This window comes from Saccostrea echinata, unplaced genomic scaffold, assembly GCF_033153115.1.
Source record: "Saccostrea echinata isolate AGI-Se365-2 ecotype Australia unplaced genomic scaffold, CSIRO_AGI_Sech_v1 ptg000060l, whole genome shotgun sequence".
Taxonomy (NCBI): domain Eukaryota; kingdom Metazoa; phylum Mollusca; class Bivalvia; order Ostreida; family Ostreidae; genus Saccostrea; species Saccostrea echinata.
The window spans coordinates 4226603-4247169 of NW_026889809.1; the positions used below are offsets into that span (position 1 = coordinate 4226603).

Consider the following 20567-nt stretch of genomic DNA (forward strand, 5'->3'; position numbering starts at 1 on the left):
TCGATATGCTTTCATTGTGTCTATCAATGGACTTCAGGGCTGTACACACGGATATGTATTTAAGTACAAATTCTGACTATGTATAGACTTTTAATACGGTGAATCCTAAGATTTTTCGAATCTTATAAAACTGTATTAAGAATAGGGCAATGCTCTATTTCTTAATACAAGTCTTAACTTACCTTTCATTTTTAAACCAATCAAAAGTACTCACATTGTGGTCATCCTATTTTATCATAACAAAAAAAAGCACGTGGTAAATAATGGTCGACTTTAGCATGCAGTAAAGATATCGAAAAACTCGTTGTTTTATGGGAAGAAGATCAAAAGGAGTAACTACATGTGATTGTAAAAGTTGCTCAAATGCAGCGTTATCTATTCTAAAGAAGTTTTTATAACTACTGGGGTCTTCTCTTTGCACCTCATCTAGCGATGAATTGTGTGCACCAAGTACATATACGAGTGTTCCGCCGCTGTTTCCATTACGATGTGTTTTTTTTTTTTCAGTTTTAATGCAATGCATAATACGATAAAAGAAACTACTAACAGAACCTCGTTTTCCATTATTGAGAGAGAGAGAGAGAGAGAGAGAGAGAGAGAGAGAGAGAAAGAGAGAGAGAGAGAGAAATATTGCGAGGGATACACGTAGAAATCCCTAGAGTCTATTAACAATCTAATAAAACGTACAAACGTGTGTACAGGAAAGTATTATTATACAAATATAATACTTGTATTATACAGTAACTACAAATCTCACCGTTTGTACCGGCCTGAGCAACTTCAAAATAATGAAGAATTTTGCGAAAATTTTATTAGGGTCTTGTTTTGTTTTGAACATATTTTATTGAGTACATCAAAAGGATTGGAAACAAGTTCTTTACAACTTACAAAGTTCCTCTCCTTATATATAACAATTTGTCATGCAAAATAGAAGAAAATAATACAATTAATACAAGTGAAAAAGCAATTAAATAGCATATCAACTAGAAAATCTACATGTTTCGTCAATAAATTTATGAACAGCAGCAAAAATACTGTTATTTATCTGTAAAGGCAAATTAACATCACCACATAATAATAGATTTATATCAATAGTAACCAATTCAAGAGTGAACAAGCGATTAAAAAGAGTACCATGGTTTGTCACGAGGGCGAATGGTTAAAGTTTGTTCTGGTATGCATTCACGAACACAGGAAAGGAATTCTACTGTAAAATTTTCAGCTGCAAGGTCTATATAGTTTTAGCTTCGTTGATGTTTTTGATCCAATCACAATTTTCGATAAGAGAGTTTAATTTTTTGAAATCTGCATTTTTATAAGCCCACACTTTACGCTTGTACGAACGATTATAATTTATACTGGAAGAAAGCGAGATATAAGTTACTCTATGGTCACTAACGGAAGCGTCAATTGTTAGAGTGCCCGATTTGCATACTTGAATGTCAACAGATGTTAGATTTAGGTCAAGGAGCGTGCTGGACGTGTGTGAGATTCTAGTCGGTTCATGGATATTATTAATAAGATTATGTGTTGAAATAATTTCACGAATTATGTGTGTTTGTGGAGCACTAAGAAGATCAACATTCAAGTCACCTACTATTAATATTTTATCCGAAAGTTCGCCTACTTTGTCAATGCACCATGTGAGTTTTGTCCAAAAACTACTATCCGAGTTTGGAGGACGGTATATGCAACATAAAAAGTATTTACAGGTATTGTTATCTATTTCAATACATATACACTCAATGTCAGGGGGTTCAAATTCGTGGCGTCTAAAAGCACGTATTTGATTAGACAAATAAATCATAACGCCGCCCCCGAAACAGTTTCTGTCTTTTCGCAATATTGTGCTAAAGCCGTCCAAATGCAAGTCCTCGTTAACAACTGTTTGGTCCAAATGAGTTTCGGTAAAACATAATATATCAAAGTCATGAACGAAAGAATTTAAATAGCCTAGTTTGTGTCTAATGCTACGGATATTAAGATGTAGAATGTCAAGGACACTTTCCATAAAAGGACCCGGATTGACCTCAATATCCCCGCATACCAACAAAATAAAAGTAAAAAATTGTAAATAAAAATTAATAAACACAGATTTTTGATTAATGACTGACATGCCGCAAACGAGTTGTTTGAGCATATTTCTGAATAAATGAAATATGTACACACCTGGAAAAACCAAATATGAATATGTTTTATATGTGCCTCTACTTGATAAATAAAATAGACCGATTGCAGCTCGGTATTGCTCGACTGAATTACCCATTATCAATCTTGTGATACATGTAGTTTATAAGTAAATGGCTGCAATCTGTTGCTGCTATAAAAATTTTGACTAATTCAGAAATGCCAATTACTGGGTTCTCAAATACACTTGCATGACTTAGGGTCTTAAAGTTTACCTTGTCTTCTTTCACTAAATTGTGTTTTTCGTTTGGTATTTTGAGGGAAATTCTGGTACTGCCAGTGCAAATCAAGTGCACGATTAGTATGTAGCTGTGTTAGCTTATGTCGGCTCTGTATTATGGTCTGCAGGCATCTACATCCCTAAACACTAGTATCATACCTGACAATATTTGGATTGCCGAAATGAAAGAGATACTGAAGACATAAGCGAGTGATTATCGATATATTTTCGTTGACCATGTTTTTTAATCTGAAATATACTTGTTCCGTCAATAAAATGTTAATTTAAATTACAGATAGTTTGTATTTCTTGGAGTTTTCATGTTAACCTAGCGACTCAAATTTAAGTTAAAATTTTATATTTCATTTCCGAATGTTATTTATCTATACATGAATATAATAAAATATGTATCACCGTGAGTACTACATACATGTATAATTTGATTCACTACACGTTTGTATTACTCTACGTATTACATGTACAGTGAATTACGATTAAATGTAGTGTGACTTCGAAGTCATGTACATGTGAATCTTTCTTAAAACATACATTCATTCGTTGAATTGAAAAGCATTCAGCATATAAAACGAAAAATGATAAAGCTAAAGAAAAAAGAGGGGGCGTTTTTTATCATATACGAAAACTTAAGATTGATCTAATTCGGTGCTAGGCATCAAACATATGGTTACGAATCATGAAAATGATCAATATGTATGGCCATGAATCATTTATTATTTGTGTGAATCATGAAACTACACAATCTTTCTCTCCTCCATTTAAATTCATACTGTAGAATCAATCTGGAAATAATGTGCAAATGTTTACATTCCACTTCCATGCGATTTAAATATCTCCGCCCATTTGCGGGTACCTTTAATTCGAAAGTGGTCCAGTTCAGATTTCCGGAATTTAAGGCTTATACATGTTCTTTTCAATGACGTTGTGTGGAATTATAGCAATATGTTTAACAAAAAATTCGAAGTATAAATATCAAAAGCATATGTATGCACAATAATCATAGATTAATTTAGCAATATAGTCTAATTTAAGGCTTAAAAAGGGTGACCGAAAAGGCTCCAAATGACACTCTAAAGTGCACTCATTCTTTCAGTGAAAGAAAATTGTACAATTTAAAAAAATATGTTGTTGAAAAAAGGCACATGGGCCACATCACTCACATGAGTCCCCTTGGCCCTCCTGTTCTTCATCACAAGATAAAAATAAATTCCATCTTTATATATATTCACATAAAAAATTCTTACCCCCTATAGTTGCCCCACCCTAGTTCCAAAGGTTCAAGATATCACCCCATGTTAAACTTTGATCCCCTACTGTGACCAAAAACCACCCCCAGGGGCCATATCATGATCTGAACAAACTTGAATCTGCACTACTTGAGGATGCTTGCTATTAATATCAATATAATCACGTACAGTCCTACTGTTCTCAAAAAAAAAATAATAATAATAAAAATTCAAAAATATTTTCCTATGTATTTCCATGTTAAACTTTGTCAATTGATCCCCCTATATACAATGTAGCCCCATTCTTCCCCTGGGGGCAATGATTTGAACAAACTTGAATCTACACTATGTAGGGATGCTAGTCCATATGAAACTAATAATAACAACTTTGTTGTTCCCATTCTAAACTTTGATCCACTATGTATTGTGGCCCACACTACTCCCAGGGGTATGAAACTAGTGTATCTGCACTACCTGAGAATGACTGCATCTTAATATTACAAATAAGGGCCTTCCTTCCCAAAGATGAAAATTTTTAAAACATTTTCCCCATATATTTTGGTGTTAAAACTTTATTCCCCTTTTGTGCCCCCACCATTACTCATCCTGGGGCCTTAATTTCAAAAAACTTAAATTTACACTATGTCAGGAAGCTTCAGTATTTAAGTTTCATCTTTTCTGGCCCAGTGGTTCTTGAGAAGTTTTCAATGAACCCACCAAATTTTCACTATTTCTTTAAAATTATCTGTCTTTGAAAGAGGGCATGGCCTTCCCTTCATTCTCCTTAACCCGAGTATGCTTTGTAGCAAGTTTGGTTGAAATCAGTGCACTGATTATCAAGAAGATGAAATTGTGAAAAGTTTACAACGACAACAGGGCCAATGACAAGGACGACAGACAACGGACAAGCTCACTTGAGCCTTTGACTCAGGTGAGCTTAAAAACAAAATAAATAACAAACACTAGGAATCAAAGAAAACTAACATTTTATTTAGTGAATTTATTGCACAAATTCAAATTGGGATTGAGCTGATATAAACTATTTAAAATAATCGCAAAAATATAGCACCTTAGTTAAAAAATTTAGTAATTCACGTATATACAGTACACAACATAAATTTTATCACAGTTCATCAAAATAATTTGAATAATTTTCTTACAAAACCATACATTTGTTCATGTTCATGTATGCAAAAGATGGAAACATGTTTTAAAGCTTAGAGGATTGTATAGTACAAAACACCCCACATATATTCATGTACAGTGTAGATAATTAAGGAATTCAAATGCATTTGAAAGATTGGCAGAATTGAAGATATCATACTCTATAAATATGTACTGTTGAATCATTTTAATTTATGGGGGTCAATGTTTCCTGGTCATTGATGTTATTTTCTAGTAAATAACGTATCCCAAAGATTCAATGAACCGATACATTGACAAAATTAATGTTTGTGGGGAGATAAATTCATGGAATCCACGAAAAATGGTCCCCCAATGAAATATGATGATTCCACAGTATTTGTTTTCTTTTTCATTCACAACTTAAATCTACATGTCTTGAAAATAAAACAACTTATCCATTGTTCTGATACTTGGAGAGATGACTGTGACAGTAGCTTGTAAATGTACAAAAATTAATGATGCTTAAAACAAATCAAGTATTTAAAACAATTTGAGAAACAAAATGCACATTTCATAAATGCTCATACAAATGAAATGAAATTTCATTAACAAAAATCAGGCACTTAAGTTCTTACAAAAGTTATTGATACTAATTCTGATCTGGTTATGTATGTAAAAAAAACACAAAATCTGAAAATAATTTCATAATGATTGTAATTTTTTGTGCTGATTGCACCTATCATTAATTACACAGTCCAGACTGCATTCACTCATTCCTGTTGGAATAACCCTTCCTTAAACATTCGCTGCCATTCAGCCCCCTCTGGGTAGACAAAGTCAGCCAGGGATTGGTCCTTGATTCCCACCACATATCCTGGTGTCTAAACAAACAGATATTATGGACATTATCTAAACTTTACAATAAAATGCTTTTTTTTGTTTTTTAATGCAGCAATGAACAGTTGCAGCCATTGCAGATAAATACATAACACATATAAACCTTGAAAAACAGGCTCTTACTAGTTATTAAGGTATTCAATGTATAACGACCATATTTTGTACCAAATAAAAGAAAGGTCCGAAATGATTAATCATGGTAACATTTTGAAGATGTTATGAAATAAACATACCCCACCAAAGGAATTCACAAAAATTTAATTACTGTCCAATTAATTGCACCTTAAATTTTACATTGATGTTTATGGGCAGCGCATGTTTTATTAAGATATTGTAAAAAGTAATGTGAATTTCATACAAATCTCTTGGTGAAAATACCGGTATGCATAGACTCTTTTTTTATTCAAATATGAAATAAAATGAATCATTTACCACAGATATTTTGACAAAATTATAATTTTCTTCTTTTCATCAAGGGCAAATAACTCTTCAAAAACTTTTCAGGTGCAAAATGATCATCATCTATTTTGTTATCAGTCATGTGAATTTGGCTCATTTCACTTTCATCGTTATCTAGCAATGTATTTTTAACTAGTTTAAAATGATTCAAAATCCCTTCTTTATACATTGAATACCTTAAGTGTTAATGGATGGATTAAGGGAAGTGGGTTTCATAAGAAATAAAGGAAAATTATTCAGTGGATGAAAATAAATCACTTTTAGGATTTAAAAAAATCTTCATTACAAATAAAATATCATATGAAAATAATAATGAGTAGCTGAGGATATATTTGTCCTGAGAGTTTACCTTAGGTGCCATGTATCTTCCTTCTTTTATAACGACTGGTGCCAACATGTGCTCGTGGAGGTGATCAGCAAACTCTATCATTCTAAAGGGAGGTAACACAATATCTCATTATACTCATACAGTGTGTAGGGCAAGTTTGATGAACTTAATGACGGACATAGTTTATGAGAATGATTTACAGTAACCAATTTACAGTTACCAATATCAGGTTTTCTTGTTGAAGTAAACTTTTAAGTTGACAACATGAAAATTTTCATTGAAAGATGACAAACCTATTTTCCATTGTCCCTGAAACAGAGATGAAGTCAAACATGGAGAGATGTTGAACAAGTTCACACAATGCCACGCCCCCTGCATGTGGACAAACAGGCACTGAAAGGAGGAAAGTGGGAGGATTAGAAAGAATTATCAATTCACATCCCCCCAAAAAATGTTGTCAAAATTATGATTTAAGAACTGAGCTTTAATTTATGATGACAAACCACTGTATTTGGCAGCCAGTAAAATTACAGCGAGAACTTCATTGACTCCGCCCAATCGACAGGCATCAATCTGACAATACTGCATGGCCTTGGCTTTCAGAAACTGTTTAAACATAACTCTGTTTTGACACATCTCCCCAGTGGCAACCCCGATACCCAAAGGCACTAGAGCCTGAAAGTAAGATTTATATTTAGTTATATCATGATAGTCATATTTTGAAAATCTCTTGAAATGTGCTCAATTGTATATGCTGTACATGTATTGTTTAAAAAAAAAATCAAAACTTAAAATTACAAAATACATATGAATATTATGAATTGGAAAAAAAGCAATTGACATATATTTTTGTTTCTGTAATGTCACAAACTATTAGGATTTTCCCTGATTTTTTTAAAAAGAGGACAAAATGCACAAAGTTTGTTTAATTTTGACTTGCTCGGGTACTATATTCACATCTTTCACTGAGATTATTTTTTTTTTTTTACATATTATATCAAAAGATTTAGTCTGAGCAGATCTGAGCTTGATAACTTTCAATCAAAATCCACTATTTTAATTCTTTCAAAATCATTAAAAGTTTGAATTTGTCATTTTCTTGATGTCCTACCTAACTTATGACATCACGGTTGATGAAAATATTTAATATTTTAAAATCTATAAATATCCCCACTGGTTTAGAACATAATTAAATATTTCTCCATCAAAGCTTGATTTTGGGGACAGATATTGTATTGGCTATTACAGAATATATAGTTGCTTCTTTTCTACTGTGAAATAACTAGCTTATGATGATGACAAGGATAAAGATTTATCACTTTCTGATGTTAAATGAACCAAAAATAATACATATATTTCAGCCATTTATAGACAAATAAGTGACCTCTGACCTCTGCGATGGCAGCATGACCCATGACATCATCAGGATTGGTAGGCTCCTCTATCCAGAGAATCTTGTAGTCAGCCATCTGCTTCATCCAATCAATGGCTTCCTGTACCTCCCATTTCTGGTTAGCGTCTACCATCTGTCTCAAACAGTCAAATTATATCTATAGACAAGTTTGTTATTACTGGAAAATATCCAATATATCTAACACATGGTAATCAAAGGTTAAGAAGCTCATCTCTACAAATGTTACCTATAAATAAAGCAAACTCTCATGAAAAAATAAATGCAGTGGTAGTTTGATAGTCTGCTAGAAGTGTCAGTCAAGCAAGTTTGGTCACCATAGGGCTTATAGTTACTTGGGAATGAACCTGCTCCCAAAAAGCTTGAAGCTGTACACTCATCCAGAAAATGTAGGTCAGATCCAATAACCAAAGCAAGTCTGGTGGTGTGCATCACTATAGCTACACTGTATATGCATCATTAATGCAAGTTTGGTCATGGTAGTATTATAATTGCATGAGAATGGACCTGCTCCAAAAAAACTCCCACAAAACATTGAAGCCTAGTCAATCAGTCATCCAGAAAATGTAGGTCAGATCCAACAACCAAAGCAAGTTTGGCAGTGTGCATCCCCAGATGCATCATCCATCTGAGTTTGGTTCAGGTATGGCTTATACTGCCTTATACATGTAGCTACTTGGGAATGAACCTGCTCCAAAACTTTAACCTGGCCACTCCTCCACAAAATGTAGGTCAGATCCAGCATCCAAAGCAAATCTGGTAGTTTGCATCCCTAAATGCATTGTCCATGCAATTTTTAGATATTCTTATGTACTTCCAACTCTGAATGAATTGTAAAGCACTATAAAACCCCATTTTCACACCTCATAAAAAATCTCCTCTAGTCATTGTACAATGTACTTGCCAGAAGCATGTCCTCTTTGATTGTCTCCCTGAAGATTTTGGCACGTCTGACATCATCTTTAACATCTCCTCCTACTTTCATTTTAAATCTGGACAGAGAAATAAATCAATACCATTACAATCTATTTAACTGCCTAAATTCACTGATTCAAGGAGAATAAAGGAGTAGATAAACAATTCTGCAATAATCACATTAGAATGAAATAACAGGCATGCAGAGCAACATTAAAACAACAAAGATACATATATTTCATTGTATAAGCTACCAAACTTAATCCATAATAAAAACTAATTGTATACCTTGTCCATCCTGCTGCCATGGCCTCTGTTGCAAGCTATATATAAAAACCAAACAATAGAATTTCTTAATTTTAAAATGCATTGCCATATTAAATTGTCACTTCTAAAATTTTTTTTTTTTCTCATCTTGACTAAACTTATTAAAACACTTCCTAACACATTGATACCTATATTGTATATATACCTTTTTAATTTTCTCGTCCGAGTACCCCAGCCATCCACAGGAAGTGGTGTAGGCGGGGAAACCTTTGGTCAGGAGCTCCTCCTCTACAACAAAGATTATCTTCAATATGATTGGTACCGAGTTCTGTAAAATATATTGCAAAGGAGAACCATTTTCTTGCATGAAATGCGAATAATCTCAAATCATTATGCAATCTGTATATTATGCTAGGAAGTTAGGAACAATGTCTACCTGATCTTCTGCATTGCATCAATAGAATATGAAGTATCTGTGAAATCACAAAATTTCATGGGGGTTAAATTTTCTATGCTTTCATGGTATGAATAGACCAATGAATACTACAGAATTTCAAATTACAGTATCATGTTTTTCTCTTCAACCATGAAATCAAACCCCTCATGAACCAATATTTTTCCTCAAACCATGAAAATTTTATCCCATGAAAATAACTTATTTTACAGTGTAGAGCAGATCAACAGAGAATCAAAATACAGTAAAATTCATTTTATCATGATGTTTATACAAAGTCCTGGGGACCTGTGAATTCATTTTACAGTATCCATAATTCATTATACCCTTATAACAATTTTTTTTTAAGTTTATATGGCAAATTTTAATACACACTTTACTTCAAGTATGACTACCAAATATTTTTGGGGAATTATTAAATACAAAACTTACATAATTTTGATTCGTTATATCAGGGTTAAATAACCCCCAAAATTTTACAAGAAATTGTAAAGAATTTTGCCAGTGATCCAAAAAAAAATTTCACTATATTCATAAATTCACTATGTCTGTGTTCAGTCTGATTAAAATCATACCTTCCACTAGCTCCTTTATTTTGATGGTCGCATGGAAGGACCTTCCACGTAACCATCAAAATAAAGTCTGGAGCTAGTGGAAGGTTTGATTTTAATCAGACTCATCTGTGTTAGTACTAAATGAGTTTTACTATAATATTTAGTACAATTCATAAAGAATTTTTATTTACAGTGTACACCAATAATCAGATTACTGGGTGTGCACAATATTGAATTTCTTGTGATTTCTTTTTTTAAGAAATCTACTATGTTCAGTACATCTACTTAATAATAAATACAATATAAAATTGCACTGATACCTCTTGCTTTCTTTCCATCTTGCATTTTTTTCAAAATCTCTGAAGAAAAAAATAAAACATCTGATTTATAAGAATTAAACTTTCAATGAGATACAATAAAAAAATTCTTGATACAATTACTTTCCTCATTTTCTTTCAGTTGACAATAATGCTTCAGTCCTTGTTTGGAGATAACAGTAAAAAGGGATCTTAATTTGGATCAAAGAAAGTTGTCAAGGGAAAGTTTTGAGGTCGAAACACAAAAATTTACACATGCAAGGAATACCTGATACTGCTTTGATATATGGGTAGAGACAATGAATTATATTTGTTAAGTAAAGGACAATTGAAATGGTGCATTACCTATAGCCTCCTCTTTAGTCAGAGAATCAGACCTACAAAGTTTGGTATATATCAGACGATTTCATGGCAGACACCTACTTTACTCTTACCGATGAAATTCTTAATACTGTATACAGGGAAATTTTTGCCCCCATTTTATTTTCGCCCCTTTCGCCCTACTCACAGGTGGGCGAATTTAAAACGGGGCAAATTCAAAGAACACAGTATAATTTCTTAGACAGAACTGTGATTGGGCAAATTTAAAATGGAGCAAAATTGCTTGCAAGTGTGATAGGGCAAAAATAACCCTGTACAGTAGCCATGTTATGATATTAAGTCTATTAACTTACATATATCTGAAATCAATGGTAGACACAAGCTTTTCTGGCTCCTAAAAGTTAAGAAATAAAATAAGTATAAAAAGTATGATCACTAAAATACAGTTAAAATGACATGTATTTTGAGTTTCCTTTCTATACATAACTGCTTTAAGTATTTGACTGATGAGCTATGAATACATTTGTCAGTGGATTATTCTATGCTCGATTCTATTCTGAGAGAGTCTTACCATATCTACCAGCAATTTCCAAAGAGGCTGAAAAATATATAAATAAATAAATAATAAAAATTAATATATAAATACATCCTATCAGTATGAAAAGTGATGGAGTCTAATGCATAAAATTGACATCAACTTTTACCCCTACTGATTATTTAATCATTAGAAGTAGGAATAATGTGATACATTTATTATGTACTACAGACAATCTTTGTTACTATGAATTTTTGAGCATTTAATACAGATATAGAACCTTGTTTTCCATTTTGGCCCACAAATCCCACAAGGCATTTACAATGGCTGCTGTTGCAAGGTGAATCACTCCTTTCTCCGGACCAAGCTGGAAATAAATTCAATGCTTTCAGACTATATACCCAGGAATAGAGTAGAAATGTTTGGATAATAACTTATCATTTTAAATCAATTTTAACATTTTCATAAAAATATTGTTGATACACGTTTTTCTCCATATTATATTACAGAGACATATCCATCTGATTTAATCATCACTGAAAATTTACAGTGACTTGCCTATCTGATCTGGTCCTCAATGAGATATAGAAACCTACCCATCTGATTTAGTCCTAACTGAGAAATAACAGGGACTTACCCATCTGATTTAGTCCTCACTGAGATATTACAGTGACTTGCCCAAGTAATTTGGTCCCCATTGAGAAATAACATTGACTTACCCATGTGCTTTGGTCCTCATTGAGATATTATAGTAACTTACCCATGTGATTTGGTCCTCATTGAGAAATTACAGGGACTTACTCATGTGAATTGGTCCTCACTGAGAAATTACAGGGACTTATTCATCTGATTTAGTCCTCAATGAGAAATTACAGGGACTTACCCGAGTGATTTGGTCCTCATTGAGAAATTACAGTGACTTACCCAAGTGATTTGGTCCTCATTGAGAAATTACAGGGACTTACCCAAGTGATTTGGTCCTCACTGAGAAATTACAGGGACTTATTCATCTGATTCAGTCCTCATAGAGAAATAACAGTAACTTACCCATCTGACTTGGTCCTCACTGAAATATTACACACATTTACCTATCTGCTCTGGTCCTCACTAAGAAATAACACAGACTAACCAATCTGATTTATTCCTCATGGAGAAATTATATAGACTCGCCCCTCTGGTTTGGTTCTCGCAGAAAAATTACACAGACTTACCCATCTGATTTGGTCCTCACTGACCAAAGACTGCCAGAAATTTCCAAAGTCATCAAAGATCTCTGTGAGTTTTTTACCCACTAGCATCTTTTCAAAAACTTCCACTGCACAACAAACTGAAACCGTACATATTGACAAGCTAGAAAAATGGAAATTAATAAAACCTCACTTCTTTTGTGAAGAAATGCAGACAACCTTTGATTTTTTTTTAAAATTACTAATCAAATTGTGTGTGATATATCTATGAAATATGGATATTAAACAAAAATAGACTTTCTTTTATCAGAAAGTGAAATGATTACAAATACATGTACCTAAAGGCATTCTTCTAAAGTAAAGGAAGGTACAATTACACTTAAGTATTTCAAACACTGATAAATCATATACTTAGCGATATTTTGAATCTGATGTTCATTGTATACAAGTTAATGTTTTCAAATTTATCAAAATATCAAGAACCAGCTCTGATATACATGTATAAAACCCTCAGATCTCAGTCTGTTGACAGTACTGAGAGCTATCAGTCTGATTGTATATTGTGCTGCATTGAGGTGCATAAAGGTTTGTCATGGTTTATTGAAGGATTCTTACTAAAATCTAAATACATGTATTTCAATGGACATTTAATTAATTATAACCATTTTCATTTAATCATATGAAACTCTTTACAAATCTCTAGTTATTGTCCAAATTCTCACCATCAGTTAGGCCTACCTATGTGGTTCCCTCGTCCTACAGTAAATGTGGTGCCATTACCCTGTAGATCAGTGTCTGTCTGTATGGTGACATATGGACAGGAATAATCAGGGGCTTTGTGCTAAAAGCAAAAAGCAGATCAACAAATCAGTGGATGGTGTGATGCTATGCAGACATTTTGGACTGAGTTACATTACAGGTTATGGTGACATGGTCAGAGTAAACTGAGTTTTACCAATGTTTGTCCCTCTTCCATTAGCAAATGTTGTTCCATAAGCTGTGACATCTGAGTCAGTTCTCAGTGTCACATATGCTGCAGAATAATCCGGAGACTTATGCTACAAAGCAATATGCTGTAATTGACTTGTGAAGTCTATATATATTTCTAGTAGAATCCGTCATCCTGATTTGAGTTTTCTACTTTACATTACATGTGTACCAGTATATCTATTTCCTCCCACTAAGCATTCAAGCCCCAACCAAAATCCCTTCTTTTATTGAATAAGCCCCCCCCCCCCCCCTTCTGACTTAAAAATTTAAAAATATCAATAAAATTATTTTTAAAATTAGATTCCGTAATCCTTACACTTTGAAGATTGTACACACTAGTCCAGGGATATGTCAACTACCCTCCAAAATGATACACGTCATAATAGTTACATGTGTTGCATATGAGAATTATGATGTGTAGTGTGAAATCATCCTTGTTCAGGGGGAGAGGGGAACCAATGTTTGTGGGTCACCCTTACCTGCTTATTTTCTTTCCAATGAAGAACAACTTTGTCAATGTATTAGTTCATTAAATCTTCTGTACAAATGAGTTAACCACAAATTACATCCCCACAAATAATAACTGTCAATGTATGAGTTTGTAACAGGAAAGGAGAAAATGTGTGACTGGACCGGGAATCGAAGCCGGGACCCCTGCATCACTAGTCAGGTGCTCTACCAACTGAGCTACCCAGGCCAATATCCATGGCCCAAACCATTACAAGTTCATGGAATCTTCCATATATATATCCCTGATTTACACACAAAATTAGCATCACAACAACCAGTAAAATTGTGATTGCCCACTCACATTGACCCCCGCAAATTAAAAAGACTCCACTGTATATGTTTTATAATAGAATTATTCCACTGTATTGGCTGATCTATCTGTAATTATTACTATTATAGCTACATTAAAAAAAACCCAAAAGACCCATGGGCCACAACGCTCACCTGAGTAACTTTGACCCTGCTGTTCTTCACCAGACTTCCCCCCATGTAATACATGTACCTATTGTGGCCCCATCCTATCCTAAGGGGTCATGATTTTAACAATATGTAATCTATTCTACTCCAGGATGCTTCCACACAAATTTCAGTATTTCTGGCCCAGTGGTTCTTGAAAAGGAGATCTTTAAAGATTTTTCGTATATATATTTCAATGTAAAACTTGGATTCCCTATTGTGACCCCACCCTACCCCAGGGTTCATGATCTTAACAATTTAGAATCTACACTACCCCAGGATGCTTCCACATAAGTTTCAGCTTTTCTGGCACAGTGGTTCTTGAGAAGGGAGATTTTGAATTTTTTTTCTATATATTTCAATGTAAAACATGGATTCCCTATTGTGGCCACACCCTACCCCCGGGGGTCATCATTTTAACAATTTAGAATCTACACTATCCCAGGATGCTTCCAAGTAAGTTTCAGCTTTTCTGGCACAGTAGTTCTTGAGAAGGAGATTTTGAATTTTTTTTCTATATATTTCAGTGTAAAACATGAATTCCCTATTATGGCCTGCCCTACCCCCCAGGGGTCATGATTTTAACAATTTAGAATCTACACTACCCCAGGATGCTTCCACATAAGTTTCAGCTTTTCTGGCACAGTGGTTCATGAGAAGAAGATTTTTTAATAACCCCACCCTATTTTTGCCTTTTCTTGATTATCTCCCCTTGTAAGGGGGCTTGACCCTTCATTTTAAGAATTTAGCTTCCCCTTCATCCAAGGATGCTTTGTACCAACTTTGGTTAAAATTGGACCAGTGGTTCTTGAGAAGAAGTTGAATATGTGAAAAGTTTACAGAAGGACGGACGACAGACAACGGGTGATAAGAAAAGCTCACTTGAGCTTTCAGCTCAGGTGAGCTAAAAAGACTTGCAATTTTGATATTAGCTTCAGGGCTACCTAACCAATATGTTCATAAGAGTGTGTAGTTCAGTCTACAAAACATCAGATTGGAGGTTGTGCTCTAGTTATTTCCAATATTGAAAAACAGCCCAGAATATTAGCTATTTGGAAGACTAAATTTTCTAGAAATGAGAAGAGTGATGCAATTCATGATGTAATACATATACTAGAAATTTTTTAAACAAAATTATTCTGTAGTGGTTATTGGTCTGGGTATAGCTTAGTATGAGCAGCATCTGAATAAATGCAGGGGGCCCAGATTTTATTCCCAGTCAAGCCCCATATTTTCTTCTTGTCTTTGGTGCCATGACCAGGATTAGAGAATGTACATGTACTGATTTGGGTTGTGTGAACCAGGGGTGTCAACCTGAGTGGTTTAGTAATCCAGGTTCCAGTCATAAATGCTCACCTTTTCCAGTAACATTTGGTGTTGTTACATTCCCTGGATTTGTAGTTGAGAAATCCTGCTAGGGGCTAAAGAATCTGGGTTGTGTGTCTTTGGGATTGAAAACAACTTAAGGAGGTAGGAATGTGGTGGTTTGGGGATCAGGATTGGTCTAGATAGCTCATGGATATCCACCTGGATAGCTCATTGGTTAGAGCACAGACTAGCAAAGCAAGGGTTCCGGGTTCAAACCCAGTCCACATGGTCCAGCCACAGATTTTCTTTTCCTCTTATAACATGTTATAATACCCTGGTGTAACCTACATTGACTTAAGCGCAGAAGAAAAATTTCAGGAAAATCCACCATCTAAGTATTTTTAGGAACTGTTTTAAAACACATGTACGTAAATTTACTGTAGGATATTATACATGTTATACAGAAATGATTTTTTTTTTATCTGCATGCATACATCATGCACATCAAAGCAAATCATCAAATGTTACTACAATATCATAAATAATAGAAAATTTTATCCAAGTTCTATACCCATAATACAAAATAAGAAGTTAATATTCTTCTTTCTTTATCAAAAGTCATTAAGCTCAGCTAAGCATTAAACAGTTAAATGTTACAATGATGACAGAGCAGGTATTTCCACATTATTTTCAAAAAAGAATTATTTCCCATACTAATTTACCATTGCATCTGATCCATCCTTTTCTAAAGACGTTGGGAATCTTATATCTTTCACTGTCACTGCTGTGATTTTTGTTGGACGTGACATATTTTGGCTTTGGGACAAAGTCTTGATCCTTATTCAAAAGGGGGTGGGCACTCGAGTAACATGTAAACTAGTTTGTAAAATGTTTCCATCGAAAATTTAAAGTTTGGGGATAATATCAAAGCTTTGCCATAGGTTATTCATATCATTTCCATATGGTAAAATTTTCTACATCAAATAAGAAAAAAACTAATTTCACGATACACAAAATATCGAGTGTACACATCTAGTTTTACCCAATTCTGCTTTCACGCGTGTAACTCTACTTCCGTCGCAATCATGGCGGGCATTGAAAATTTTAGACCACCTGATTTGAACAATATTTTGGAAGAACATGAATTAAATCAGTTGTCTGGTGGTGTGAAAGAGAAAATCCAACGTGCATTTACATCTAGAACGGCACAGTACGAGGAATTGAAGGTTAAATACGAACGTCTTTCAGTTACTTCAGGTATTGGACGTACGAGACGCCGGTGTATGCATTTCTTTAATAACAGAAAATGTGCACATAATTTCATATAGGGGCGGAACGATACGATAAAGTGTTATGTTGTATACGATTTTCTATATAAATTGTGTGTGACAGTGTCTCTGTTGGGATGAAATGAGAAATTCTCTATCAGAATGTGAGAGAATAAACAGGTTGGGAACAATTCCCCTGTAGAGAGATCATCTCGCTAGAGCGCGATTATCCCTTTCTAGCGGGAGAAAATACATCTCGGAAACCCGAGATTTATATTCCGATTCCATCTGTAAATGTGTTAACTACCGGAAAAAGGAAAACCGGAAGCATGTCGACCCATTTGTTAAAAAATTATTGTCTCATCTCAATATAATTGCTTTAAAATATTGCCTCTACTGCTGCATACCTTGGAAATTTGAATAAGATCATGCACAATTGTATAGACTTTCTTCGGAGGACCACAAGTGATAAATATCAGTACGAGTAAACTTGTTTATTGCAGATGTACGTGTATCTTTCGCCTTATTTTTTTTAATAACCCCGTTTGAAAAGCTGGGGTATAGAATAGAATAGAATAGAATAGAATAGGATTTATTACCAAATCAGGGCCCAATGGGCATAAACATATAACATGTATAATTACAGATAAGATAACAGACAGAATACAACATATAATGAAGAGCAATTCTTCCCATTTAGTACATTGGTGGTGTTTTGAGTTTCACATGTAGACATAGGTTGTCTTTATTTAAGATATATTTGTACTCTTAATTGATACAACTTAATGTGCAATGATGTGCATTACTATTACTAATATTATACATATAACTGAACACATAAAAAATGTCTGATACATCAACAAGAGGCAGCAAGAGACGGTGCTAAAGGATATACAGAAATCCACTTCTGCCTCATGTAGAATAAACAGATACATAATCTATGGAAATGAGTATTAAAAAATAATAATAATAATAATAACAATAATAATAGTATAATAATAATAATAATAATAATTAAGAAAAAAAAAATTGTATGTTGAATGGCATGTGTAAATTACATTAAACTGCAATGGACAGCAAGAGTCAGTGCTGAAGGATAGTATTATTATTTTAATTAATCCACTTCTGCTCAATGCAGAGTATACAACAACACACGCATATTAACAACATAACATACTGTAGTATAAGTATTAAATCAAAGTACATGTAAGTAAAGTATAGTGATGAGGTGTCCGTCAGTTAGTGTGTCTATAAAGTTGTCTGTCCGTCCATTTCCGTACCCATCTCTTATCAGCAACTCCTCTAATACCACTAAATAAAATGTAATGCTACTTTTACAGATTCTTTTTTAAATTGTGACCTCCTAATTTATATTTTTTCGGACAGATATTTGGACTTTCCCATAGCAACAAATGAACTTACTCATTATACATGTACACATGTGGGAGCAGGAGTAACATTTCGTGAGCTCATTGCTACACTCGTCAATGTTTGCAGGATCTTCTATATATTTGTTCTTTTGTATATTTTACCCTTGAATTAAAAAACCATCAGTGTAAATTTCGGTTTTTCGTCTTACATGAATAACTCAATTTAAAAAAAAAAAACAAACATTAGATCGTACTATTGTATTGCTCTCAGGACATGACTGTACATGTTGTTTTGGAAAAATCACAAATTTTCGGCGGCGAGAGACGGTAGATGGGGGGGGGGGTGACAATTGCAAAAAATACAGTAGGTAGGTTATGTGACTATAATTCTTTAGATTTATACCGAAGTTCAAAAACAGATGCATGGTAAAAGTTATCAACATTAACCATAATTATTCAATTCACAGCCAGTTTAATTTAAATAGTCTTATGGGTGACCTTCAAGTATGACTCGACTTACAGGAAGCCATTTATAACCTGCAAATCATCGCTTGTACGTGACGGCCCCCCTTGTTAATTCAATAAAAAATATAATTATAATTTTGATTGTAGGAATAATAAAATGTTAATTAAGAAGTATCTCACATAGTGTTAGTAAATCTTCTTTCTAAATAAATACGTATCTTTAAAAGTTTTTATTCTCTTGGGCAATTTTTATTTATTATTTTGCGCAAATTGTTTTGAAGCCCTCCCCCCTCCTTTTTGAAAAAAAAAAAATATTGTACGGGCCTGGGTTCTCCTATGCAACATCTGTATTGTAAAGTATCCAATCCACTTAAAAAATCTACACTTGTTATGCAGGATCCCAACATGATTCCAACGCATGTGTCCTCAAACGTGGAACTGTTCATTGCCACCAGGAAAAAAACGTTAAGAATTTATGTCATTGAAATACGAACACAGAGCCTACTTCTTCAAACTAACACAGCACGTGGAAAGCAATGATCACTCAACAATTTCGCATTTTTGTTCTCTCTGTGTTATAAAAGAATAATTCATACTGAACTGTTTTGTGCTCTTTATCAGTTATGCTTGACTATGTTCCTATGAATATTGATGAGCTAAGACAACCAATGAAAATTTAGATCACCATTTGACAGACGGTTATTATCCATTGAGAATATCACGCCTTAATGCAAGTCCAAGGTTACCATATATCAACATTTTGTACTACGTGTATGTCAATATCGGCTAGACTTAATTTAAACTTTTTTAAATTGATTTGTTTTCAATAAAATTTAATTATTAAATGGGGAATCCAGCTTATATATACGTAGTTGTTTTTTTAATCATGACTTATAAACAAATGTTACAACCCTGTTGCGTTTCCATACTTCTTGTAGTCCACCAAAGATCAAATATTTAAGCTATGGTCATGGGTTTCTGGAGAACGTAATTATTACCTTATGTGCACGAAGGGAAAGCTAAAACCTTAACGAATATAATTTGGATACCTATTCATATTTTATATTGCTTCATAAACATATATAACTGTAAATTTTAAAACCTTTGCAAAAAAATGCACGATTTACACTTGATTTTCGCTCCTATTCTCACATGCAGCAGTGATTGTCTTAAATTTCTAGCCCTGGTTGTCAGTTTTATGTAGGAAATTCAAGCTTCAATGCAGCCTTCTCCCGGATTTTTAAAAAGCACAAGATTTTTGATTATTTTGTAATCAAAACAACAAAACACCTGTTTATGGTAATGTTTATTATACCGCTGTAGAGGGATAATCGCGCTCTAGCGAGATGATCTCTCTACAGGGGAATTGTTCCCAACCTGATAAAAGGTGAAGATTATTTATTGAGTTCACAAATACATTTATGTAGCATTTAATAAGCGCACAATATAATAAGCAGGTTGGGACCAATTGCCTGCATGGGATATAATCACCCGTTTGGGATATATAATTTCCAAAATGTGTTGATATGTTGTCGGTGCGACCATTGGGGTGAGTGCATTATTCACTTAATTTTAAGATCCGCCTCTTCAAACCACATGAGACATTTGGAATGTCTAAACTGTGACGTCACATGACGTATGTTAGCTGCATTTCCATAAATGAAGTTTGAAAAGTGCAAAAATTTTAACAAAGAATGTTTAAACTACTGTTTGTGTGAAATATCCATTAAATAAAATTAAGCAAGTTTATTTTTTTGTGAATTTTTAATTGTTGTTACC

At 33.7% G+C, this 20567-nt stretch overlaps 2 protein-coding genes across 2 annotated transcripts in view; one reads left to right on the forward strand and one right to left on the reverse strand.

The window, feature by feature from the left end:
* Nucleotides 1–4663: 4663 nt before the first annotated feature.
* On the reverse strand, nucleotides 4664–16602 carry LOC133175016 (mitochondrial enolase superfamily member 1-like). The gene is made up of 16 exons (XM_061310111.1): nucleotides 16408–16602; nucleotides 13160–13262; nucleotides 12446–12561; nucleotides 11515–11601; nucleotides 11271–11297; nucleotides 11053–11093; nucleotides 10724–10755; nucleotides 10382–10420; nucleotides 9259–9341; nucleotides 9075–9109; nucleotides 8776–8863; nucleotides 7852–7986; nucleotides 6964–7135; nucleotides 6754–6853; nucleotides 6482–6563; nucleotides 4664–5657 (listed from the first exon to the last, which is right to left on the reverse strand). Exons 1-16 carry the CDS (start codon nucleotides 16492–16494, stop codon nucleotides 5547–5549), a joined length of 1338 nt encoding a protein of 445 aa, XP_061166095.1. The 5' UTR covers nucleotides 16495–16602; the 3' UTR covers nucleotides 4664–5546.
* A 157-nt stretch (nucleotides 16603–16759) lies between these two features.
* The window catches only part of LOC133175015 (nucleoprotein TPR-like), a 62298-nt gene continuing 58490 nt past the window's right edge, over nucleotides 16760–20567 (forward strand). Inside the window, exon 1 of the mRNA XM_061310110.1 lies at nucleotides 16760–16942. Coding sequence (XP_061166094.1) covers nucleotides 16771–16942 — 172 coding nt within the window. The 5' untranslated portion in view covers nucleotides 16760–16770. The remainder of the gene's footprint in view (nucleotides 16943–20567) is intronic.